Source organism: Geotrypetes seraphini, chromosome 3 (genome assembly GCF_902459505.1).
Source record: "Geotrypetes seraphini chromosome 3, aGeoSer1.1, whole genome shotgun sequence".
Lineage (NCBI taxonomy): Eukaryota > Metazoa > Chordata > Amphibia > Gymnophiona > Dermophiidae > Geotrypetes > Geotrypetes seraphini.
Window position 1 is genome coordinate 246,887,518 of NC_047086.1, and position 25,917 is coordinate 246,913,434.

A 25,917-nucleotide genomic window follows, 5' to 3' on the forward strand; every position below is an offset into this window, starting at 1 on the left:
CGCTAGGAGATCAGTTTGTGGCATGAAGCCAAAACCACCAGAGGTCATATGGAGTAATGAAGGAGTCCTAGCATTGAAACTGAGGGATATACCCTCACTAAAGGAAGGAGACTATGAACCATTGCCACCAGCATCCAGTAGAGTCACATGTCTGTCCTCTGGAGGAGGAGGCAGACAAGGCCTTAGGCTCAATCTTCCTTTTCCCTAATGATTTCCACATCAAAAGGTTACAATACATAATCACCAAGTCCAGCAGTTCCCAGGTCAAGAAAGTAGCAATAGCTCAGGGATCTCAAAGTCCCTCCTTGAGGGCCGCAATCCAGTCGGGTTTTCAGGATTTCCCCAATGAATATGCATTGAAAGCAGTGCATGCACATAGATCTTATGCATATTCATTGGGGAAATCCTGAAAACCCGACTGGATTGCTGCCCTCAAGGAGGGACTTTGAGACCCCTGCAAATAGCTCAACTGCTCCCTAGTTGTTCTAAAAGAGCTCCCAAAGAATGTTCCTCTTTGGAGATGCTCCTTTGTGCATGCACTTGCTGCTATATGTCACAGTGCAAGTTGATTTTAAAGGTACCAGGAACCACTTAATGACATTATGGACTTTGATGTTGCAAATAGTAGCAGATGGGTGGGGGAGTGATCCTGGTAGACATTTTTTTGTTATTGGGAGTTGAGAGTTGAAGAAGAAAGGTATTGGGATTCCAGAGGGCACATGTATTAATTTGGGAGATAGGAAGGAGAGATCGAGTAGCTCATAAGGCATATTTTACTTGTATTTAGGGATAGGAATTGGGTGTCTAGAAGGCATTTATTATGGGGCTGGGGGTGGGGAGGTGATGGAAGGAAGGGACTGTGGAACCAAGAAGGCATTTATAGGTGCAAACAGTTTTATTTAAAATATGAACTTAAACTTGAAAATGCAAGCTATACTTGCACTTTTCTTTCTCGGCTTAAACACCTTGGGAATATTTTATCTCAAACAAGACAAAATGGTCAAAAAGGTGGAGGAGGAGTTCTCTATGTAAAGATCGATATCCCAGCAACCGAAACTCAAGGGACCTGGGGAGAGGAAGGAGCGATATGGATTGCTCTGAAAAGAGATGATGGAACTTCTATCTATGTCGGTGTAGTCTACGGACCTCCAACTCAATAACAACAAATTGATAAAGATCTGATTGCAGATATCCAAAAGTTTGTAAAGAAAGAGGAGGCGCTGCTGTTGGGAGATTTAAACCTGCCAGATGTGAACTGGAAAGTTCCACCTGCAGAATTGGAAAGAAGAAGGGAGATTGTGGATGCTTTTCAAGAGGTTCTGCTCAGACAAATGGTGATAGAGCCCAAGAGGGAAAAAGCGATATTGGATCTGGTCCTCACAAATGGGGAGAGTATCTCTAATGTTCGAGTGGGTGCCCATCTGGGAAATAATGATCATCAAACATTTGGTATGATATAACAGCTAAAGTGGAGAGCAGCCAAACAAAACTTAAAAGTCCTAGATTTTAAACGTAAGGACTTTAATAAGATGGAAGGACAAAAGGGAAGTGGAAAAACAGTAGTCTAAGCTGAAAGGAGCAATAAAAATGGATATGGACCATTATGTGAAGAAAATAAATAAAAACAAGAGAAAAAGGAAACCGATATGTTTCTCCAAACTAGTGGCGGAGAAAATAAAGGCAACAGAGTTGGCATTCCTGAAATATAAAAAAATCTAAGAAGAGGAGTACAGAAAGGACTACCAGGTGAAACTGAAAGAAGCCAAGACAAAGATACATCTGGTGAAAGTGCAGGCAGAAGTGCAAATGGCTAAATAGGTAAAAGGGAGACAAAATTTTTTTTCAGATATATTAGTGAAAGGAGTAAGATGAAAAATGGAATTGTGAAACTAAAAGATGAACTGATATGTGGAGAGTGATGAAGAAAAAGGAAACATGCTAAACAATACTTCTGTTCTATGTTCACAGAAGAAAATCCTGGAGAAGGACCAAGATTGTCTGGCAAAGTTACACATGAAAATGGAATAGATTCTGTGCCGTTCACAGAGGAAAGTGTTTATGAACAACTTGAAAAATTGAAAGTGGACAAAGTGATGGGACGGGACAGGATTCATTCCAAGATACTGAGGGAGCTCAGAGAGGTTCTGGTGGTTCCTATTAACGACTTGTTCAACAAATCTCTGGAGATGGGAGTGGTTCCTGGAGATTGGAGAAGAGCGGATGTGGTCCCTATTCACAAAACTGGTTGCAGAGATGAAGCAGGAAAGGTCTCACTTCAGTTGTTGGAAAAATAATGGAAGTGTTGCTGAAAGGAAGGATAGTGAACTTCCTAGAATCTAATAGGTTACAGGATCTGAGGCAAAAAGGCTTTATTAAAGGTAAATCTTGTCAAACGAACCTAATTGAATTTTTTGATTGGGAGACCAGAGAATTGGATCAAGGACATATGCTAGATGTAATTTACTTAGATTTCAGCAAAGCCTTTGACAAGGTTCCTCATAGGAGGCTCTTGAACAAACCTGACAGGCTGAAGTTAGGACCCAAAGGGTTGAAATGGATTAGAAACTGATTGACAGACAAGATACCAGGCAGTGATGATAAATAGAATTTGCTTGGAGGAAGGAAAGGTGAGTAGTGGAGTCCTTCATGGTTCAGTGCTGGGGTCAATCCTGTTCAATATGTTTGTGAGTGACTTTGCTGACCATTTAGAAGGAAAGGTTTGCCTTTTTGCAGATGATACCAAGATTTGTAACAGAGTAGACACCAAGGAGGGAGTGGAAAACTTGAAAAAGAATATGCAAAAGTTAGAGGGATGGTCTAATATCTGGCAACTAAAATTAAATGCAAAGTAATGCATTTGGGGATCAGTAATCAGAAGGAGTCATATGTGCTGGGAGGTGAGAGGCTGATATGCACGTATAGGGAAAGGGACCTTAGGGAGATAGTGTCCGAAGATCTAAAGGCAAAGAAACAATATAACAAGGTGGTGGCTGTTGCCAGAAGGATGCTAGGCTGTATAAAGAGAGGCATAACCAGTAGAAGAAAGAAGGTGTTGATACCCCTGTACAGGTCGTTGGTGAGACCCCCCACTTGTAGTATTGTGTTCAGTTTGGGAGACCATATCTGGCAAAGGACATAAGACTTGAAGCGGTCCAGAGGAGGATGAAAATGATAGGAGGTTTGCATCAAAAGACATATATATAATGAGAGATTGGTAGCCCTGAATATGTATGCCCTAGAGGAAAAGAGGGACAGGGAAGATATGATTCAGACGTTCAGATACTTGAAAGGTATTAACATATAACAAAATATTTTCCAGAAAGGAAAATGGTAAAACCAGAGGACATGATTTCAGGATGAGAAGTGGTAGACTCAAGAGCAATGTAAGGAAATTCTTCTTTATGGAGAGGGTGACTGATGCCTGGAATGCGCTCATGAAGGAGGTGATGGAGAGGAAAATAGTAACAAGAGTTAAAAAAAAGTGTGGGATGAACACAAAGGATCTCGAATCAGAAAATAATGGTATAAATTGAAGAACTTAGGCCAGTACTGGGCAGACTTGCATGGTCTGTGTCCGTATATGGCTGTTTGGTTGAGGATGGGCTGGGGAGGGCTTCAACAGCTGGGATGGTTTAGATGGGGTAGAGCAGTGGTCTCAAACTCGTGGCCCGGTAGCCACATGTGGCCTGCCAGGTACTATTTTGAGGCCCTCGGTATGTTTATCATAATCACAAAAGTAAAATAAAAGTTTCTTGATCATATGTCTCTTTAGCTATAAATTACAATATTATTATTAAGACTTAGCCAAAAGGAAAGATTTATAAACTATAAAGAGTTTTACCTCATGCAAAATTGTCATTTCTTTAATAAGACATTAACTATTTTTTCTGAGGCCCTCCAAGTACTTACAAACCCAAAATGTGGCCCTGCAAAAGGTTTGAGTTTGAGACTACTGGGCTAGAGTGAGATTTCAGTAGAAGGAACCTAAGCACAGTACCGGGAAGAGCTTTGGATTCTGGCCCAGTAATAGCTAAGAAGAAGGAAAATTTAAATTAAATCAGTAATTTAAAGAGAGGGTAAGGTTGAGCATACTGGATGGACCATTTGGGTCTTTTTCTGCCATCATCTACTATGCTACTATGACTGGCCACCTAGACATGGCAACAGCGCAGTGGGGTACCTTACAGGGAACTCCTGTGAACTTTACAAAAAGGGTGCCACATAAACATCTCACCAGAACTCCCTTATAGGTTATGGTGAGCGCCCTAAAACACCCCCAAAACCCACTATAATCATCTGTCTACAACCCCAGTAGCTCTTATGGCTGCAGGTATCACCTATATGGCAGTACAGTAGGGTTTTAGGGGGTTTGGTGGGCATACATGTTCCACCCACATGTAGTGGTTAGAGTATGTTATGAGCCTGGGTCCTCCTCTCTATGGTTTACTAGCCCACCTCCAGGCTATTTAAGAGACCTGTGTTCAGCTCTTCTAGGCTTTCTTATACTAGGTGCTGATGTTCTGGAGACAGGTATGTATGTTTTTATTCCGATCTTTGTGGGGGTGTGAGGGGGTCAGTAATCACTGGGGGAGTGTATGGGGTATTTACTTTGTCTCTGCAGGATGTAGCGGTATATAAGAAATAAATTACATTACATTACATTACATTATCTGGTCACTTTGGATATTTTTGGGTACTTATACCTGTTTTTACATTGTCTAAGTCACATAAGAACATAAGAAATACCTTCACCGGATCAGATCGTGGTCCATCTTGTCCGGCGATCCGCGCACGCAGTGGCCCATTTAGGTTCTCCTCTTTGGAGACCCGGATTTCCTGTATCCCTCAATATGACTTGCAAGAAGGTGTGCATCCAACTTGCGCTTGAAACTCGGAACAGTATTCTCCGCCACAACCTCCTCTGGGAGAGCATTCCAAGCACCAACCACTCGCTGTGTGAAACAGAACTTCCTAACATTTGTCCTAAACCTGCTGCCACTCAGTTTCAGTTTCACAATGCATAAATTTCCATCAAGGAAGTATAGTAAAACATTTGATTATCCCTACAGGATGACTAAGTTTTGGTGAGCCCACATCTCATCCCAATCACTCCTCCAAATAAGCCCCTTTCAGCTCTGGGCACGCAGCAGCATTCAGAAGCCTAAAAAGTCCCTGGATACGTTAAAAAAATAGGTTTGATTATCGGCACTTGGACAACCTGTCTTTTAGGTCGTCCAAGTGCTGACTTGGGCGGGTTTTTAGACGTGTTTAAGTTTTGATTATGAGCCCCATAGATAGTGGCCAATTTTCAGACATCTGATTTACTTTGAAATATCATTTTGAAAATTTGACTCATTACACCAAAATAATAAGCCAAACAGGATGCTTAAATGTATCCTTGCTAATAAGGAAATATTTAAACAAAGCATGCTCAGTTTTCAGCTACACACTGCCCTTTTTCTACAAACAACCATACTAATCTATGTTAAGTAATATTAAGCCTGACATTCCCAAAAATGTTCTTAAATATTGATATTTACCTTAATATAATGTGCTTTTTATTAGGAATAAAATAATCTTTAATTTCCTTAATGGCAAAGGCATTATTTATAAAGTCACGAGAGAGTTGTGGAAGTGGATGACAGGAACCAATAAGACGCATTTTCCACTTCCCAGGCATTACTGGGTAATCACCAGTAGAAGCTTCAGTCATAAATGTGTATCCATTCTGAAAGATAGATACAAAGGTTCATCCTATGTGAATACACATAGCAACAAATAAAAAATGTATTAGAATATGCAGCCTAAACATAAAGCAAGCTGATGATATTCAAAAGGCACTTACAGTGCTGAGGAAAAGTTTGTGAATCCCAAGAATAATATTGAGAGACTTGCAAGTTCTTTCCAAGATAAACTTTTTAAAATAGGAAACATGTTTTCTTATGCAATAAAAAGGGTATAAATTGAAAAATTCCATATTTTTTGAAACATACAAAACAGAAACAATAAAATGAATTTAGAAATGGTGTGTTAATATAGTAAGGGAACAGAACTATCACCCAATATTCAAAACTATTGATCCAGTTAGACGGTACTGCTACTTGGACAAGTAGCACTGATCAGGGCCTTAACCAGATTCAAATAATAAATAAAAAATGCAAGGGGTGGAAAAGCTACACATGACCAGGATGAGAGCAGGAGTCCAAAATGAAGTCACTTTATTAAAAGCACTATATAAAAAATGAAACAGTAAAATCCAGATGAATGGATGTACTAAGGACCCAACATGAACTGTCTTTCAGCAGCCTATACCTTCATCAGGAGTCTGTATATCCTGTACTGTGTCATATAAAATGGTAGATATTTGGATTAAAACCAGGTTGATATGCACAATAGTGTATTAGTCTCCTTCCGTGTTGGGTCCTTAGCACATCTGTTCATCTGGATTTTGCTGCTTCATTTTCATATAGTGTTTTTAATAAAGTGACTTCATTTTGGACTCCTGTTCTCATCCTAGTTATTTGTGGCTTTTCCACACCTTGTATTTTTGATTTGAATTTTATGGTTTGTCACCCCTTTGTTTTTCAGATTCAAATACTGTAATGCCACTGAAAATCAAAGCAGTCTGCCCCAGCACTATCTGTTGTCAATTATTGGTTTAGCAGCAATATTCAGTCTGCGTAAAGGTTGACCAGGTAGCTTGCTAAATATTGGGCTAAATACTGCTGATATCTGGATAGTGCTGGCAGACAGCACTAAATCCAAACATTCAGCACTGGCCACTATTTGATACTGGTGCCAAACACCTAGATTTAATTCAGCTCCCTTCCTGTCTAGCTTCAGATTTTTAAAGATTGGTGTTCCACATGAATCTCTTTCATCTACAGTTCTTTTAAATCTGTATTTAACACCACTGGCAAAGATTTTAGAGCATTTTAATAGGGAAATTTTTGAGATTTGCAGATGACATACAATTGATAATATTTATAAAGGGTGACTATAACGTGACAATTTAACTGAAGAGTGGTTGAGGCATCAAAATCTGATTTTAAAACAGAGAAGTCGTGAACCATGAGGATTTCCAGAATAGATAAGCCATTATTGTTCTATCCCACGTAAGGTGGTACACTACTTCAGCTACTTGATGAGATTATTAACTTCAACATGAAATTTGATAGCCATTTCATTATGTGCTCTCAAATCAGATGAGTTGTACAATCATATTTTAGTCAGCTCCCCATGGTCCACAAGCTGAAGTCTATTTTAGTCTGCCCATTCCTAATTGGCTTAAGGTGGATAATAATAAAGGCAGCAATAAATATTAAGAGTGGAAGAAATGGGTTGTGAGAGGCAGAGAGGATGAGGGAAGACTAATGTAAAAAGGGGCATAGAGATGAAATGAATGTAAGCTGGGGGGGGGGGGGCGTGCAAGGGCTGTGATAAAGAGAAGTGGGTGAGGAGTGGACTGAACAAAGAAATAGAGAGGACAGAGAGGGGAACTGTGTAGTATTCAAAGAGGAGGGGACCAATAGGGGAGATAGGCTGAGAAAAGGATTGAGAAGAGAGTATCAGTTTGGAGGGATGAAACACTAATGGGCGAAAAGAGGGATGGAAGTGGCAGGAGAAAAGAAACTAGGAAGAAAAAAAAATCAAGAACAAGCAAAGAAAAGATAATTTTCAGATGTTTGTGTGCATGTTTTGAATCTATCAGCTGCTCCCCACAACTGAATGAGTCCAAGTCTCACTGGGTAGGAGTGTACAATATTGCTAATTAAGCTGGATGGATCAGTTTTGTGTAACTGCTATTTGCTCTTTTGTTGCAATCTTGCAGTCACTTGGGTAAAAAAACTTATTTCATTAGAAGGATGAAAAAAGGGGCGAAGGTTGTAGAAGCATGAATACCAGGAATTGAAATCTCATTTTTTAAATGTACTTTGTCTTGGCAGCTGTTATATTCAAAGGGGCTATGGTCAGGGATTGATCCCTTTCCTTGCAAAAATTCAAATGAGGCAGAAGTGGTGGAGGCACTGGGCTTTGTGTGCCTAAAGAAGTAGCATAGTAGTAGCAGCAGCAGCAGGAAGAGCGGGAAGACACTGTATGAAAGAGTTGAAGGAGAGCTTCCAGATGTTGTTGTGGAAGGAATGCTCTGAGTTGGATAGTATCCAGAACAGCTCCGATGAATTGTAGATTCTGAGAGCGTTGAAGCTGGGATTTGGGAAAGTTGATTTCAAATCCCAAACTTTATAGGAACCACATAGTCCGTTGGGTCGCTACAATAACCCCCTGACATGTGGAATCTTTGATGAGCCAGTCGTCGAGGTAGGGGAATACCTGAAGACCATGGTTCCATAGAGCTGCTGCTGCCACCACCACCAGGCACTTGGTGAACACTCTGGGAGATGAAGCCAGGTCAAAGGGCAGCACTCTGTATTGATTGCCCACCCGAAATCTGAGATATTGACGGGAGGCCGGATGGATGGGAATATGAGTGTAGGCCTCCTTGAGATCCAGAAAGCATAACCAGTCATTCTGCTCTAGAAGGGGATAAAGGGATGCCAGGGACAACATATGAAATTTTTCTTTGACCAAAAATTTGTTGAGAGCCCTGAGATCCAGAATGGGCCACAGATCGCCCGTCTTCTTCAGAACAAGGAAGTAACGAGAGTAAAACCCCCTGTTCTGCTGTTCCAAGGGAACTGGTTCGATGGCATGAGCTTCCTGAAGAAGGGCGGCCTGGGATGAATTGAAAGGATACTCTCTTGGAGGAAGCTCTGGTGGAACCTGAGTGAAATGAAGAGAGTATCCTTCTCTGATGATGGTCAATACCCAGAGGTTGGATGTAATTGTCATCCATCGGTGGTAAAAATGAGGGAGACGACCTCCTATAGGGGGAAGAGAAGTCAGAGACAGAACAATGGAGATTATGCTCTGTTGTAAACAGTCAAAAAGGCTGTGAAGCCTTAGGTGCAGCAGAAGGTTGAGATTTTTGTTGCTTCTGAGGCTGCTGTTTCTTAGGAGGAGGGCGAGTATAAGGAGCCACCCTTGGAGCAAAATGCCTCTGGTAAATGGGAGGAGGGCGTGTAGGCTAGGTAGGAGTCCGCTTTGGTTTAGGTCTGACAATAGAAGCAAAAGATTTTTCATGTTCAGACAACTTCTTGGTGGCAGCCTCGATTGATTCATCGAAAAGGTCATTGCCTGCACAAGGAATATTAGCCAAGCGGTCCTGAAGATTAGGATCCACGTCAATGGTACAAAGCCAGGCAAGGCGACGCATGGCTACAGAGCAAGCAGCCACCCGGACAGAGAACTCAAAGGCATCATAAGATGACTGAAGTAGATGGAGTCTGAGTTGTGATAGAGAAGCGATGACTTCTTGAAATTCGAAGTGTTTTTGAGTGTCTAAATAGGTAAGAAATTTAGGCAAAAGAGCAATAAGGAACTCAAAATAGGTGACAAAATGGAAGTTATAATTGAGGACATCATGGCGTTTTGATAGATGCGACGCCAAAATTTGTCCATAGTTTTTCCTTCTCTTCCAGGAGGAACTGTGGCATAAACCTTGGAAGGATGGGACCTCTTCAAGGAGGACTCCACAAGTAGGGACTGATGAGATAACTGTGAATTATCAAATCCCTTACAATGGAGAGTTTTGTATCTGGAGTCCAATTTGCCTGGAACTGCTGGAATTGCATAAGGAGTCTCCAGGCATCTGGTAAAAGTTTGAGACAAAAGCTTGTGAATAGGAAGCTTAAGTGACTCTGCTGGAGGTTGAGGAACATGCATAACTTCAAGATACTCCTTAGAGTATTTGGAACCAGCATCTAGTTGAAGGTCCAAGTCCACAGCCATCTGACGAAGAAAAGATGAGAAAGACAGCTGATCTGGCAATGCTTTGCCTTGAGAAGGACTCAAGGTCGTCGAGGCAGCCTGGGTCGAAGATGAAGCTTCGGCCGGAAAAAAGGACTCAAAAGAATAGGGAGACTTGGACGAGGCTATGGAAGCCCCTGAATCCTTGAAGTGTGGAAGTGGAGACCTTGAACAAGGAGTTGGTAGTCTAGTAGAAGTAGGTGTAGATTGAGGCTTAGTGGAAGAAGGACATTCCTTAGAGGAAGAACTATGCCTGGAAGGATGCCTTGATGAAGGTCTCGATTGTCGATGAGAATGGTGCTTGGAAGCAGATCTTGAAGATCGAGGCGACTTTGCCTCGGAGACAGCAGCCGATGCCACCAAAGAATGGATGGGACTGGAGGCCGTGGATCAAAGCTCCAGAGGCTTGATGGAGGAACCTCGATGCACTCCCAAAGACTCGTATTGAGTGTGAGGATTCTTGCCGAGGCACTTGCAAAGAATCTGCTCCTTGCTTCACGTGCTTAGATGCCAGACCAGACACTCGCAGATACTCTTCTCCCTGCATAGAGTGTGAAGTTTCAGTCGATGGCAGAGGAAGAGGCTCTACCTCGCGGGAGTCTGCAGAATGCCCAGTCTGGATTAGAGTAGCTAGCTTCAGTCCCATTTTGGTAAGGAACTGAAGTAATTGTTGCTCTAACATGGTCTGGAAGGAAGCCGGCAAAGATGGATCCGCGTCTGAAACCGGACCACCTGCCTTGGCTGGAGGTTCCACCGAGGCAGTGGAAATTGCTTTGACTTAGAAGTCTTAGGCACCTTAAGCACTACCGGTGGAACTGTCTGCTGAGCTATCTGACCTGAGGAAACAGGGGAAGATGTAGCAGATGTTGACTAAAAAAGAGCAGCTGCAAACGAAGAAGGTCTGATGAGGCTTGAAGTCGAAGCGATGGAGGCAGGAGGGCCCTCGGTCGAAGGTGAGACTGAAGTGGGCTTTGAAATTGAAGATGTGGACGAATCCATCTGGAAGAGCTTCTCCACCGAAAGTTGACGACGTTTAATGGCTCGAGGTTGAAGGGTAGCACAGCGTTCGCATGACTTCGGATGATGTTGTGGCTCAAGGCACTTGAAGCATCAAGTGTGAGGGTCCATGAGAGAAATCGAACGTTGACACTGGCTACACTTCTTGAATCCTGTCACTGGCCAGGACACAGAAGGAAAAACAGACGCTGCAAGGTCGAAGCCCTTAGGCTGCGGCCGAGCGGCCTGCCCCGGCAGCCGAATGGAAGAACTAAAAAAATTTTTAACTGAAAATAAAAGCAATAACGTACGAACAGCGATTCGTAAATAAAAAAATCACAAACCGCGGTGTAGAGAAGGCACGAAGTGAAAAGTTAAACGCAGATAGTCAAAGATGGACTTCTCGGCTCTGCGGAAAACTGAGAACTGAGGAGACGCGTCCTATGCTGGGCGGAAAGGCACTCACGCATGCGTGGTGCGGTCGACTCGAAACTTCTAGTTTCTTCAAGCAAGTCTGCTTGCAAGACTTCCGCATCCGGGCTCCGTCGGTGACGTCACTCATATGTGAGAATAGGCTGCCTGCTTGTCCTGGGATAATACTAAAATACCTATACACAAAAGGGAAAAGGGGGGCAATGTCTGGAAAGTTGTATATACCAATGCTCAAAATGTGGGAAACAAGGTTCTGGTTCTAGAGGCTGTGATGGAAGAGGCAGAGCTGGATTTAGTGGCTATCACAGAGATGGATATAATCTCTTCAGGAAAGACAGGATAGGAAGAAAAAGAAGCGGGTGTTGTTATATGTTAAAGATCATATTAAATTCACACAATTGAAAGATTTGCAGGGTAAAGAAGAGGCATTATGGGTCAATCTGGAAAGAGAGAATGGAAAATGTATTAACATTGGTATGATACACAGGCCTCCTTCACACTCAGAAGTGGACAGAGATTTAATAGTAGACATTCAGAATATAACTGTAAAAGGGGAAATATTACTAATAAGTGACTTTAACATGCCAGATGTTGATTGAGGTATCCCTATTGCGGGGTCTTCTAGAAGCAGGGAGATCCTGGATTCTCTTCAAGGAGAACTTTTAAGAAGGCGTTCAAGGTCCCGCATGAATGACTACTTTGAAAAATTGTGAGCCATAGAATCGAGGGTGATATACTCATGTGGATTAAAAACTGGTTGGATAGGAAACAGAGAGTGGGGGGTAAATGGACAATACTTGGAATGGAAAAGCATCACGAGTGGAGTGCCACAGGTTCACTGCTTGGGCCTGTGCTCTTCAACATATTTATAAATGACCTGGAAATTGGTACAACGATCGAGGTGATTAAATTTGCAGACGATACAAAGTTATTCAGAGTAGTAAAGACGCAGAAGGAATGCGAAGACCTGCAACGTGACATACACACGCTCGAGAGATGGGCTGCGACATGGCAAATGAGGTTTAACATAGGTAAGTGTAAGATGATGCATGTCAGCAACAAAAATCTTCTACACGAATACAGGATGTCCAGTGCAGTACTCGGAGAGACCCCCCAGGAAAGAGACTTGGGAGTACTGGTTGACAAGTCAGTGAAGCTGTCCGCACAATGCGTGGTGGCAAAAAGAGCCAACAGAATGGTAGGAATGATTTAAGAAGGGATCGCAAACAGATCGGAGGTTATCATGCCACTGTACCGGGCCATGGTATGCCCCCCAAGTGGAATATTGCATCCAGCACTGGTCGCCGTACATGAAAAAGGACATTGTACTACTCGAAAGGGTCCAGAGAAGAGCAACTAAAATGGTTAAAGGGCTGGAGGAGTTGCCGTTCAGTGAGAGATTAGAAAAACTGAGCCTCTTCTCTCTTGACAAGAGGAGACTGAGAGGGGACATGATCGAAACATTCAAGATAATGAAGGGAATAGACTTAGTAGATAGACAGGTTGTTCACCCTCTCTAAGATAGAGAGAATGAGAGGGCACTCTCTAAAGTTAAAAGGGGATAGATTTTTCTTCATCCAGAGAGTGGTAGAAATCTGGAATGCTCTTCCAGAGGTTGTTATAGGGGAAAACACCCTCCAGGGATTCAAGACAAAGTTAGACAAGTTCCTGCTGAATCAGACCGAACGCAGGTAAGGCTAGACTCAATTAGGACATTGGTCTTTGACCTAAGGGCTGCCGCGGGAGCGGTGTGCTGGGCATGATGGACCACTGGTCTGACCCAGCAATGGCAATTCTTATGTTCTTAAGGGCTGTCAGATAAGATTAGCCTCTTTGCAGATGATACCAAAATCTGCAATAGAGTAGACACCCCTAATAGTGTGAATAACATGAGGAAAGACCTAGTGAAGATTGAAGAATGGTCTGAAATTTGGCAGCTAAGATTTAATGATAAGAAATGTAAGGTCATGCATTTGGGCTGGAAAAACCTGAGGGAACAGTACAGTTTAGGGGGTGAAGAACTTTTGTGTACAAAAGAGGAGTGCGACTTGGGATTGATAGTATGTGATGATCTTAAGGTGGCCAAAAAGATTGAAAAGGTGATGGCGAAAACTAGAAGGATGCTAGGGTACATATGGAGAGGTATGACCAGTAGGAAAAAGAGATATTGATGCCTCTATATAAGACTCTGGTGAGACCCCATTTAGAATATTGTGTACATTTCTGTAGTCCGCACTTACAAAAAGATATAAACAAGATGGAGTCGGTCCATAGGAAGGCTACTAAAATGGTCACTGGTCTTCATCATAAGGCATATGGGGATAGATTAAAGATCTCAATATGTATACTTTGGAGGAAAGGCGGAAGAGGGGAGATATGATAGAGACATTTAAATATCTACATGGCATAAATGCACCTTAGGCAAGTTTCTTTCATTTGAAAGGAAGTTCCAGAATGAGAGGGCATAGGATGAAGTTAAAAGGTGATAGGCTCAGGAGTAATCTAAGAAAATTATTTTTTACAGAATAGAAACAGAACAAAGAAACATGATGGCAGATAAAGGCCAAATGGCCCATCTAGTCTGCCCATCCACAGAATGGGTGGTAGATACGTGGAATAGGTTTCTGGTAGAGGTGGTGGAGGCAAAGACTGTTTCTGAATTCAATAAAGTGTGGGACAGGTGCATGGGATCTCTCAGGGAGAGGAGATAGTGAATGCAGTGGATGGGCAGACTAGATGGCCATTTGGTCTTTATCTGCGATCATATTTCTATAAGCCAGGAATGCAACAAGGCTACCCTTACACCCACGTCTTCCTGGGGGTTTAAGTTATGGGGAATCTCCCTGCCACATGATAGGACATACATCCCATCACACAGTGTCAGAACATTGGTTTGAGCTAGGGAGTAGGTAAGATGCCCTTTTATCAAGCTCTTTTTTTAAGGATAATAAAGTCAAGAACAATGTGGATGAGAAAACAGGGGGCTCAGCAGAAGAGGCCAAATTCTCCTGGGTCACCTGAGGCATATAGGTGACTTGGTTTGGGAACTTGAAATCTGCCTTGCACTCTTTGGTGTCAAGGAAGTTAAGCATCTTTCCATCTAAGGGTGCTTTATCTTGCTGCTCCTGGCATTATGCTCCAATAAGGTTTATTACTGAGTATTTTTTACCTCTGTCTGATGCTTGACATTAGAAGCATTTGTTGCTGGTGCTGAAGAGATAGTGACTTTCATTTTTAAGGTTAGTATCAGTTGATATGCAATCCTAAAATGGTTCTCTCAATACTCAGCATTGAGAGAGTTTGATCTCTTCAACACTACTGCATACTCTGCATCCAGAGCAGCTCAACAGTACTTTGTATCCAAAGGTCAATGAACATGGATCAAACTTTAACAAACCGAAGAGCCTTTCCTTCTGCTTTTCATGACCACAAAGACCTCTTTCTGTCATTTGATGGCACAAATGACAATTAAAAACTTTGTGATCTGGCTCCTGGTTCTTCAAACACCAGTTGTAAGCATCTACTCTGGATATAAGAACATAAGAACATAAGAAGTTGCCTCCGCTGAGGCAGACCAGAGGTCCATCTCACCCAGCGGTCCGCTCCCGCAGCGGCCCTTCAGGCCTATTGCCTGAGCAGTGATGCCTGACTATTTCTATAACTTACCTCTTACTCCTATCCCTATAACCTGCCTCTACTCCTATCTGTACCCCTCAATCCCTTTGTCCTCTAAGAACCTATCCAAACCTTCTTTGAAGCCCTGTAACGTGTTTCTGCCTATCACAGCCTCCGGAAGTGCATTCCATGTATCCACCACCCTCTGGGTGAAGAAGAACTTCCTGGCGTTTGTCCTAAACCTGTCCCCTTTCAATTTCTCCGAATGTCCCCTTGTACTTGTGGTTCCCCATAATTTGAAAAATCTGTCCCTGTCTACTTTTTCTATGCCCTTCAGGATCTTGAAGGTTTCTATCATGTCACCTCTAAGTGTCCGCTTCTCCAGGGAGAACAGCCCCAGATCCTTCAGTCTGTCAGTATACGAGAGGTTTTCCATTCCCTTAATTAGCTTAGTTGCTCTTCTCTGGACTCCCTCTAGCACTGCCATGTCCCTCCTGAGGTACGGCGACCAGTACTGGACGCAGTATTCCAGATGTGGGCGCACCATTGCACGATACAGTGGCAGGATGACTTCCTTCGTCCTGGTCGTGATACCCTTCTTGATGATACCCAACATTTTGTTTGCTTTCCTTGAGGCTGTCGTGCACTGCGCCAACAATTTCAATGTTGTGTCTACCATCACTCCCAGGTCTCTTTCTAGGTTGCTCACCCCTAAAGGTGATCCCCCCATTTTGTAAGTGAACATCGGGTTCTTTTTCCCCACATGCATGACCTTGCATTTCCCTATGTTGAAGCTCATTTGCCACTTTTTGGCCCATTCCTCCAGTGTCATCAGATCCTTTTGGAGATCTTCGCAGTCTTCCTTGGTTTTAACCCTGCTATATAGTTTGGTGTCATCCGCAAATTTAATGAGCTCACATTTTGTTCCCGCCTCCAGGTCGTTGATAAATATATTGAACAGGAGCGGTCCCAGCACCTACCCCTGCGGAACTCCGCTCGTGACCCATTGCCAGTCTGAGTAATGGCCCTTTACCCCAACCCTCTGTTTCCTGTCTGCCAGCCAGTTTTTGATCCATTGGTGAACCTCCCCTTGGACCCCGTGGTTCCATAGCTTCTTAAGCAGTCTTTCGTGAGGTACTCCGCTTCTAAGTCTAAGGTAAGTACCCTTATTGCAAAAGAATCACTAGGTGACACTTTAATTCAAATGGATGGCTCACTACAGGAGCTTAGTAAACAGAAAGAGTGGAGAGCTATGTATGTTAACGCACACAGCCTAGGGAATAAATTTCTAGAACTCGAAACAGAAATAGTTAATGCAGAGCTGGACGTAGTAGCAATATCCGAAACATGGTTCACAGACTCTCATGGGTGGGATATAACTATACCAGGATACAACCTGCTTCGACAAGATAGAGAGGGTAAGTTAGGAGGAGGGGTAGCACTTTACATCAAAGAGAACATCAAGACAACCAGGATCACGGATGTCAAGTATACTGGGGAATCCATCTGGGTAAACCTGGCCAGAGGCAGAGAAAAATGCCTGTATCTTGGTGTGGTATACAGACCTCCAAGGCAATCGGAGGACAAGGACACAGAATTAATTGAAGACATTGAGAATATCACCTTACGGGGGGACGTCGTTCTGTTAGGAGACTTCAACATGCCTGATGTAGACTGGAACACACTCTCAGCAACAACTTGTGATAGCAGGAGGATATTAACGTCCATGAAGGGAGTAAGGCTCAAACAAATGGTACTAGAGCCCACTAGGGCCCAGGCCATCCTGGACCTGGTACTTACGAACGGGGAAAGCGTCTCGGAGGTCTCGGTGGGAGAAAAGCTAGCCACCAGTGACCATAACATGGTATGGTTTAACCTTAAGAAAGGCTTCCCTAGGTCACAAACAAAAACAAGAGTACTCAATTTCCGAGGCACTGACTTTGCACGCATGGGAGATTTCGTCCATCAGACGCTGCAGGTTCAAGAAGTAACTGATAATGTGGAAACTATGTGGTCTACCTTGAAATCGACCCTTCATGAGGCAACTAAACGCTACATAAAATCGGTAACCAAACAGCAAAGAAAAAAGAAACCCCAATGGTTCACTGATGAGGTCTCGTACCTCGTCAAAGAGAAGAAAAGAGCATTTCTCGTATACAAACGCACGGGGGAAATAGAAGCAAACATTGTATACAGGGCAAAGTCTGCAGCGGTCAAGACATCAGTCAGGGAAGCCAAACTTCGAATGGAAGAAACTCTAGCGAAGAACATTAACAAAGGGGACAAATCCTTCTTCAGGTACATTAGCGACAGGAAAAAGAACACAAACGGGATAGTACGCCTTAGAACGCCAGAAGGGAACTACGTGGAAACAGATTCCGATAAGGCCAAGCTGCTGAATGATTACTTCTGTTCAGTCTTCACCTGCGAGGCACCAGGGCACGGGCCACGGCTGGAAGCAAAGCAAAGCATAGAAGACCCATTCCAGAATTTTGAGTTCACACCAGCTGATGTTTACAGAGAACTGTCGAGACTCAAGGTGAACAAAGCCATGGGACCGGACAATTTGCATCCAAGAGTGCTCAGAGAGCTATGCGATGTTCTGGCGAAACCGTTAGCCATGCTCTTCAATCTCTCCCTAAGTACAGGGAGAGTTTCCTGGACTGGAAAACAGTCAACGTTGTTCCTCTGCACAAAAAAGGTTGCAGAGCAGAGGCTGCGAATTACAGGCAAGTGAGTCTCACATCAATAGTGTGTTAACTCATGGAAACTCTACTTAAAGGCAAATTAGACATGATATTGGATGAGGGAAATCTGAGGGATCCCTGTCAACATGGATTCACTAGGGGCAGGTCATGCCAATCCAATCTCATCAGCTTCTTTGACTGGGTGACAAGAAAACTAGACTCGGGAGAGTCTCTGGACATAGTGTACTTGGATTTCAGTAAAGCTTTCGACAGTGTCCCGCACCGTAGACTATTAAACAAGATGAAATTGATGGGGCTGGGTGAGAAACTAACTGCATGGGTCAATGATTGGCTGAGCGGAAGACTTCAGAGGGTGGTGGTCAACGGCACCCTCTCTAAGACATCGGAGGTGATTAGCGGAGTGCCGCAGGGATCGGTCCTGGGACCATCCCTTTTCAACATATTCGTGGGGGACTTGACCCAGGGGCTTCGGGGTAGAGTAGCACTGTTCGCCGACGACGCCAAGCTGTGTAACATAGTAAGTGAAAGTAATCTCAAGGATAGTATGACACAGGATCTGATCACGTTGGAAAACTGGTCCTCAACATGGCAGTTGGGCTTCAACGCTAAGAAGTGTAAGGTCATGCATCTCGGCAGCAGAAATCCATGCAGAACATACACCTTGAATGGAGAAGCACTAGCTAGGACTTCAGAAGAACGGGACTTGGGAGTAATCATCAGTGCAGACATGAAGGCTGCCAAACAAGTAGAGAAGGCCTCATCCAAGGCAAAGCAAATGATGGGATGTATCAAGAGAAGCTTCGTCAGCCGCAAACCTGAAGTCATAATGCCACTTTACAGAGCCATGGTGAGACCTCATCTGGAATACTGTGTGCAATTCTGGAGGCCACATTACCGTAAAGATGTACTTCGAGCTGAGTCGGTCCAGCGGATGGCCACTAGAATGGTCTCCGGACTCAAGGGTCTCTCATACGAAGAAAGACTGGGCAAATTGCAGCTCTATACTCTAGAGGAACGCAGGGAAAGGGGTGACATGATTGAGACATTTAAATACGTCACAGGTCGTGTAGAGCTGGAAGACAACATATTCGTTTCCAAGGGACCCTTGGTCACAAGGGGGCACCAGCTTAAACTTAGAGGAGGGAAATTTAGCAGTGACACCAGGAAGTACTTCTTCACAGAAAGGGTGGTGAATCATTGGAACAAACTTCCGGTGCAGGTGATCAAGGCCACCAGCGTGCTCGACTTTAAGAATAAATGGGACATCCACGTGGGATCCCTACGAAGGTCGAGCTAAGGAACTAAGTCATATGCACTCAGACTTAATGGGGTGGGTCAGTAGAGTGGGCAGACTTGATGGACTGTGGCCCTTTTCTGCCGTCATCTTTCTATGTTTCTATGTTTCTACCTTGTCGAAGGCTTTTTGGAAGTCAAGGTAAATGATGTCTATGGAATCCCCTTTATCCACCTGGCTGTTTACCCCCTCAAAGAAGTACAATAAGTTTGTGAGGCATCACCTACCCTTGCAGAAGCCATGCTGACTTGACTTTAACAGCCCATTTTTTTCGACGTGCTCACAGATGCTGTCCTTAATCAGCGCTTCCATCATCTTTCTTGGGACCGAGGTCAAGCTCACCGGCCTGTAGTTCCCTGGGTCACCCCTTGAACCCTTGTTGAAGATAGGCGTGACATTAGCTATTTTCCAGTCCTCCGGAACCTCTCCAGTTTTTAAGGATAGGTTGCATATTTGTTGAAGAGGCTCTGCTATTTCGTTCCTTAGTTCCTTGAGTACCCTTGGATGAATGCCATCCGGACCTGGCGATTTGTCACTCTTTAGCCTATCTATCTGCCTGAGGACATCCTCTCGGCTTACCTCTAATTGGACCAGCTTATCATCCTGGTCTCCGTTTACGATCTCTTCGGGTTCCGGAATGTTGGTTGTGTCTTCCCTCGTGAAGACTGACGTGAAGAACTCATTTAACTTGTCAGCTATCTCTTTTTCCTCTTTTACTACTCCCTTTTTGTCTCCATCATCCAAGAATCCCACCTCCTCCTTCGCTGGTTGTTTCCCCTTAACGTACCTGAAGAATGATTTGAAGTTTGTTGCCTCCCCCGCCAGTCTCTCTTCATATTCTCTTTTTGCTTTCCTAACCACTCGGTGACACTCCCTCTGGTGTTCTTTGTGCTCCTTTTGGTTGTCCTTTGTTTGGTCCTTTTTCCATTTTTTGAATGATGCTTTCTTGTCACTTATCGCCTTTTTTACTGCATTTGTTATCCACGCTGGGTTTTTTGTTCTATTTTTTTTGCACCCTTTCCTGAACTTGGGGACGCACAGGTTCTGTGCTTCGTGCACCGTGCCCTTGAGTAGGGTCCAGGCTTTTTCTACGGACTCCATCTTCCTTGCGCTTCCGTTGAGTTTCTTTCTTACCATTTTCCTCATGGCATCATAATTTCCTTTTTTGAAGTTGAGTGCCGTCGTTGTGGTTCTTTTCACCTTTGTTGATCCAATTTCTAGCCTGCAATGGATTGTGTTATGATTGCTGTTTCCCAGTGGGGCTAGTACCGCCACCTCTTTTGCGGGTCCCCCTAGTCCATTGAAGATTAGGTCAAGAGTGGCATCTCCCCGTGTTGGTTCCGCGACCAGCTGTTCCATGAAACAGTCCCTCGTGGCGTCCAGGAATTTGGTCTCCCTCGTGCAGTTTGAGTGCCCGATACTCCAGTCTATCCCAGGGTAGTTGAAGTCCCACATCACCACCACACTTCCACTATAGCATACCTGCCTCAGTTCAGTCTCCAGGTCATGGTTGATTTCTTCCGATTGTCCAGGTGGGCGATAGTACAGACCCAATTTTATATCTGCTCCAGTTCCTTCTGGTAGCTTAACCCAGAGTGATTCCAAACCATCCGCCTTTACTGTTGTTTCCATCCTGGTTGAGGGTATGGAGTCTCTTACATAGAGCGCTATTCCTCCACCCTTTTTGTGTGTCCTGTCCCTCCTGTAGAGTTTGTACCCTGGCATGGCCACATCCCATTTACTGAATAGCCCTTCTTAATGCATCTGAGCGTTTTCTTCTGTTTCATACTGCTCATAACAACACATATAAAATCAAATGATTCGATCTTGTGAAAAAAAGAAAAAGACCTGACTAAGCCACCAAGACAATAAGGAAAACAATGGTAATTAGACACTGACAGTGAAGGAATGCCCACACTAATACCCATAACTGCTAGACATGCCCAAAGTCAGACTACTACACCAGAGATTTATCTAAGTCAGAGTTATCCTAGAATTGTTTTCTACATTTGGCTTCCATCTGTGATATCACCCATTAGTAAAGATATGCTAGTTTATTTACTCTCAGAGAAAACAAAATTGTGTATACCTGTAATGGGTGTTCTCAGTTGATTATAGCACGGAAATTCTCAAGTATCACTAAAAGACCTAAGGTAGTCCTTTGCCAATAACACAGTGTGGGAAATCATACACATTAAGAAAGAAACAAAATTCTACTTTCTAGAAAGATTATGGAAAGAGTTTCTCCTCTAGTGTTCATCTGTTTTGTCCAGGATCAGGTTACATTTCTTCCTTAATGGCAGAATATAACACATTTTGCTGTGATAGCTGCTGTTTCTTTGTTTCTCCAAGAATTATAACGTATTTCTTGTTCATTCTTTTGTGGGAAATCTACCACCTTCTGTCACGATTTTGGGAAATGTATATGTCACAACTTTGCATTTTGAATAGCATAAGATGAAATGCATTTCTGTTTCTATTTTTTTTTTTTCTTTTTTGCAGTTGCACTGACACTGACTTTTTGAGATTTTTAGTTCAGTTTTTATTTGTATCTATTTCTATTCTATGGTTACTTATTTTGTATTTCGTGAGGGTCTGTCTTTGCTTTGCATGTATGGCCAAGGTCAGGTATTCTCCTAGTATGTAGTAGAGAATGACATTTGACCAAAGTTTTCCTCGTCCCCGCAAGAGCTCAATTTCCATGTCCCAGCCCCATGAGTTTTGTCGCTGTCCCTGTCCCATTCCTGTAAGTTCTGCCTTAACTGCACAAGCCTCAAACATGATTTTAAAGTGTTTGAGGCTTGTGCAGATGAGCACAGAGCTTGCAGGAATGGGGCAGGGACAGGGACAGGAAAATAACTCTCCGGGAAGGGACAGGAACATGAGTTCCATGTGAACAGGAAAAATTTGTCCCTGTGTCATTCTCTAGTGTGTAGTTTTTACATAGGGATTTGTGGAAGTTCAGCTTGTTCTATTTTCTAACCCATGCCTCCCAATGGGAAGTATGTTAGTGTTTGCCTTGCCTGTTTTTCATAGGTAGAGTTGCATACAAGTGTAGAAGTAGAAGGATAGAAATCATAGCATCTACTTTTATGTAGACTTTTCTAGGGGCAGAAAACAGGCAGTGTGGGGATAGAATCAGCAAATATACTTGTATTTTATAAAATACTTGGGTAATATTTAGCCCGCAGCTGTGAGCAAAACCATGGAAGGCTCTTGGGGTTCAGAGGAAACAGAGGGCTGCAAGCAAGTAAATAATAGCATTATCCTGCGGGTACAGGTGGGGATGGAGGAGACTACGTAATTATGGGGATGGGTAGGGATAGAATGGATCTTCAATGTATTTATAAATTATCTAGAAACAGGGACGAAGTGCAAAGTAATAAAATTTGCAGACGACACCAAATTGTTTAGTGGGGTTAGGACTAAAGAGGACTGTGAAGATTTACAAAGGGACCTTTACAAACTAGGAGAGTGGGCGAAAAGATGTCAGATGAAGTTTAATGTAGAGAAATGTAAAGTCTTGCATGTAGGAAACAGAAACCCAATGTACAGCTATACAACGGGAGGGCTAGTAATGGGTGAAAGTAGACTAGAAAAGGACTAGGGGGTACTGGTGAACAGGACAATGAAGCCGTCGGCACAGTGCGCAGTGGCCTCTAAGAAGGCGAATAGGATGCTAGGTATTATGAAGAAAGGTATTACAACCAGAACAAAAGAAGTTATCCTGCTGTTGTATTGGGCGATGATGCATCCGCATCTGGAGTACTGCGTCCAGTATTGGTTGCCGTACCTTAAGAAGGATATGGTGATACTTGAGAAGGTTCAGAGGAGAGTGACGAGACTGGTAAAAGGTATGGAAAACCTTTCATACGCTGAAAGATTAGAGAAACTGGGGCTTTTTTCCCTGGAAAAGTGGAGACTTAGAGGGGACATGATAGAGACTTACATGATCATGAAGGGCATAGAGAAAGTGGAAAGGGACAGATTCTTCAAACTTTCGAAAACTACAAGAACGAGAGGGCATTTGGAAAAATGAAAAGGGGACAGATTCAGAACCAATGCTAGGAAGTTTTTCTTCACCCAAAGGGTGGTGGACACCTGGAATGCTCTTCCAGAGGGTATGATAAGACAGAGTACTGTACTGGGGTTCAAGAAGGGATTAGATAATTTTCTGAAGGAAAAGGGGATAGAAGGGTATAGATAGAGGATTACTATACAGGTCCTGGATCTGTTGGGCCGCTGCGTGAGCGGACTGCTGGGCATGATGGACCTCTAGTCTGACCCAGCAGAGGCACTGCTTATGTTCTTAGAGAGAAATAAGTTGCCTCCGCTGAGGCAGACAAGAGGTCCATCTCGCCCAGTGGTCCGTTCCCGCGGCAGCCCATCAGGCCCACTGCCTGAACAGTGGTCTCTGACTAATTTTATAATTTCATAATTTTATAATTAATTGATACAAATCGGTATGGGTTAGATTCCATTGGGAATAGGTGGGGATAGATGGAATTTCTGCCCCTGGCCTGCTCTCTAATTCAGACCCACCTGCCCAGTTAACTATAGAACACAAAGTTAGGACAGCTTTTTGTGGTTATTTAGCTGATTAGTGGACTCAAAATTACCGCTAACCGGCTAAGTAGGCACTCTGCCCCCAACATAAGCAGTTAGGAGATGGCCAGTTAGAAGTGATATTCTGTAGCACTAACTGGTAAAGTGCCACTGAATAACAAGTGCTGGGTTGCTCAGTGGGGTTTAGCTGGCAAGAGGCTCACAAAACAATCATAACTGGGGAGAGTTACAGCAACTGGAGTATTGCGTTCAATTCTGGTCTCCTTATCTCAAGAAAGATATAGCGGCACTAGAAAAGATTCAAAGAAGAACGACCAAGATGATAAAGGGGATGGCACTCCTCTTGTATGAGGAAAAACTAAAAAGGTTAGGGCTCTTCAGCTTGTAAAAGAGAAGGCTGAGGGGAGATATGATTGAAGACTACAAAATCTTGAATGGAGTAGAACAGTACAAGTGGATCGATTTTCACTCTGTCAAAAATTACAAAAACTAGGGGACACTTGAAGTTACAGGGAACTACTTTTAAAACCAATACAAGGAAATATTTTTTCACTCAGAGAATAGTTAAGCCAGGGCTGCCCAAGTCTGGTCCTCGAGATCTACTGGCAGGCCAGGTTTTCAGGATATCCACATGAGAGAGAGATTTGCATACCAAGAAAGCAGTGCAGGCAAATCTCTCTCATGCATATTCATTGTGGATATCCTGAAAACCTGGCCTGCCAGTAGATCTCGAGGACCGGACTTGGGCAGCCTTGAGTTAAGCTCGGGAATGCATTGCCAGAGGTTGTGGTAAGAGCGGATAGCGTAGCTTGGTTTTAAGAAAGGTTTGGACAATTTCCTGGAGGAAAAATCTATAGTCCATTATTCATAAAGACATGGGTGAAGCCACTGCTTGCTGATGATCTCCACCCCCTTCCCCTTACCTATGATGGCTGGCTAGAGGGATGTCTACTCCCTCCAGCCACCTGGCCTGCCTCTTTAAAATAGTGGGCTTTCTTCTCCCTGGTGCATCCTGTGATGCACCGGGGAGGGGCCTGAGGCTCTGATTGGCCCAGGTTGTTTAAGGCCTCTCCTTGATTTGTTTTTGTTTGGGTTTTTTTTCTGTATGTGCCCATCGCTATGACCAGCAATGGGCATGTGCAGATTTAATGAATCTTCGTTACTCTCCGCCATCCTCATTTGCATGAGCGTTGTTTGGAGAATGACTCGCTTTTTTTAAAGTCACTACAATAATGACTGCTACAGCGGCCCATCGGTTTTTTAACACGGATTTTTGAGAACCTAGCTCTCTGTATTTATATTGGTTCATACTTACTGTATTTTTGGTAAAAATTTGAGGTGGCACTTTGTGAAACACCCTGGGTATTTCCTCCATTGTGTCATTATTGATGATGTGAAGAATATAGACTGGGATAGAGGAATACACCTTTGGTACCAAAAGCATGTCTTCTTCTACATGAAATATTTCCCTGAAATAAACATTGAGAAAAACAATGAAAGATTAGGTTTTTTACCTCTGCTAATCTTCCTTCTTGTAGATCTCCTCTGGAGGCTGAACTAGTGGGTAGTGCATCCATTCAAGCCTTGGCTGCAGAACTTAAAAATAAAACCAACCCCCTCTTCGAGGTCACCTCTGTGGCAACTCCCCTTGAAGTTCATTAGGTAGCAAAGCCAGGAGTATCTAATACAAACAGGAAACACAGGAAAAAGAGAGGGGGATGCGGGGACTCCCCGATACAAATAAATGCTGCTCATGATAAGCAAATACATAATCAACAACGGCCAAAAGAGGCCAAGTTAGGATAATAAGAAATTTATTTCACACCTGCAAAACTGAGGAATAGGTCATTAAAGCCTAAAGAGCAGAAGGGGCACCACTCCAGGTCCCTTAAAACCCATAAGCTTACATAAAAGGACACTCAGGGAAATTTTAGCGAGGCTGGTCAAAGAGAGAAAGCCAACTTACCAGTTACTAGCAGGTGACCTGTGAATTGGACAAACCAAATGGGCAGGAGTTCAGTCTCCGGAGGAGATCTACAAGAAGGAAGATTAGCAGAGGTAAGAAACCTAATCTTTCATTCTTGTACAATCCCTCTGGAGGCTGAACTAGCGGGATGTATCAAAGCAGTCCCAAATCTCAGGGGGCCTAATGAGCCCACCGCCAGAACAGAAGGGCCAAAGGCCGCATCACCCATAGCTGCCAAATCAAGTCAGAAAAAGTATGAAGGGAAACCCATGTGGCCGCCCGACAAATCTCCTCAGGTGAAACCACATGAGAGTCAGCCCATGAGGAAGCCCTTCCTCCGGTAGAGTGAGCCCTCACCCCAAGGGCCACATGGGCAACGGAAATGCCTGCACGTATCCAATGCAAGAAGGTAGCCTCAGAAGCAGGCTGACCCCGGTGCACAGGGCCCGCCAGGACAAACAGATGGTTTGACA

At 43.6% G+C, this 25,917-nt stretch overlaps 1 protein-coding gene across 4 annotated transcripts in view; it reads right to left on the reverse strand.

Annotated features, from left to right (window-relative positions):
- Window positions 1-25,917, reverse strand: part of ADGB (androglobin) — a 633,675-nt gene that overhangs the window by 103,384 nt on the left and 504,374 nt on the right. For all 4 annotated transcript variants that reach the window (XM_033939743.1, XM_033939744.1, XM_033939742.1 and 1 more), the window contains 2 exons: window positions 24,794-24,947; window positions 5,541-5,728 (listed from right to left, as the gene is read on the reverse strand). In XM_033939743.1, the coding sequence (XP_033795634.1) occupies window positions 5,541-5,728; window positions 24,794-24,947 (342 nt within the window). The remainder of the gene's footprint in view (window positions 1-5,540; window positions 5,729-24,793; window positions 24,948-25,917) is intronic.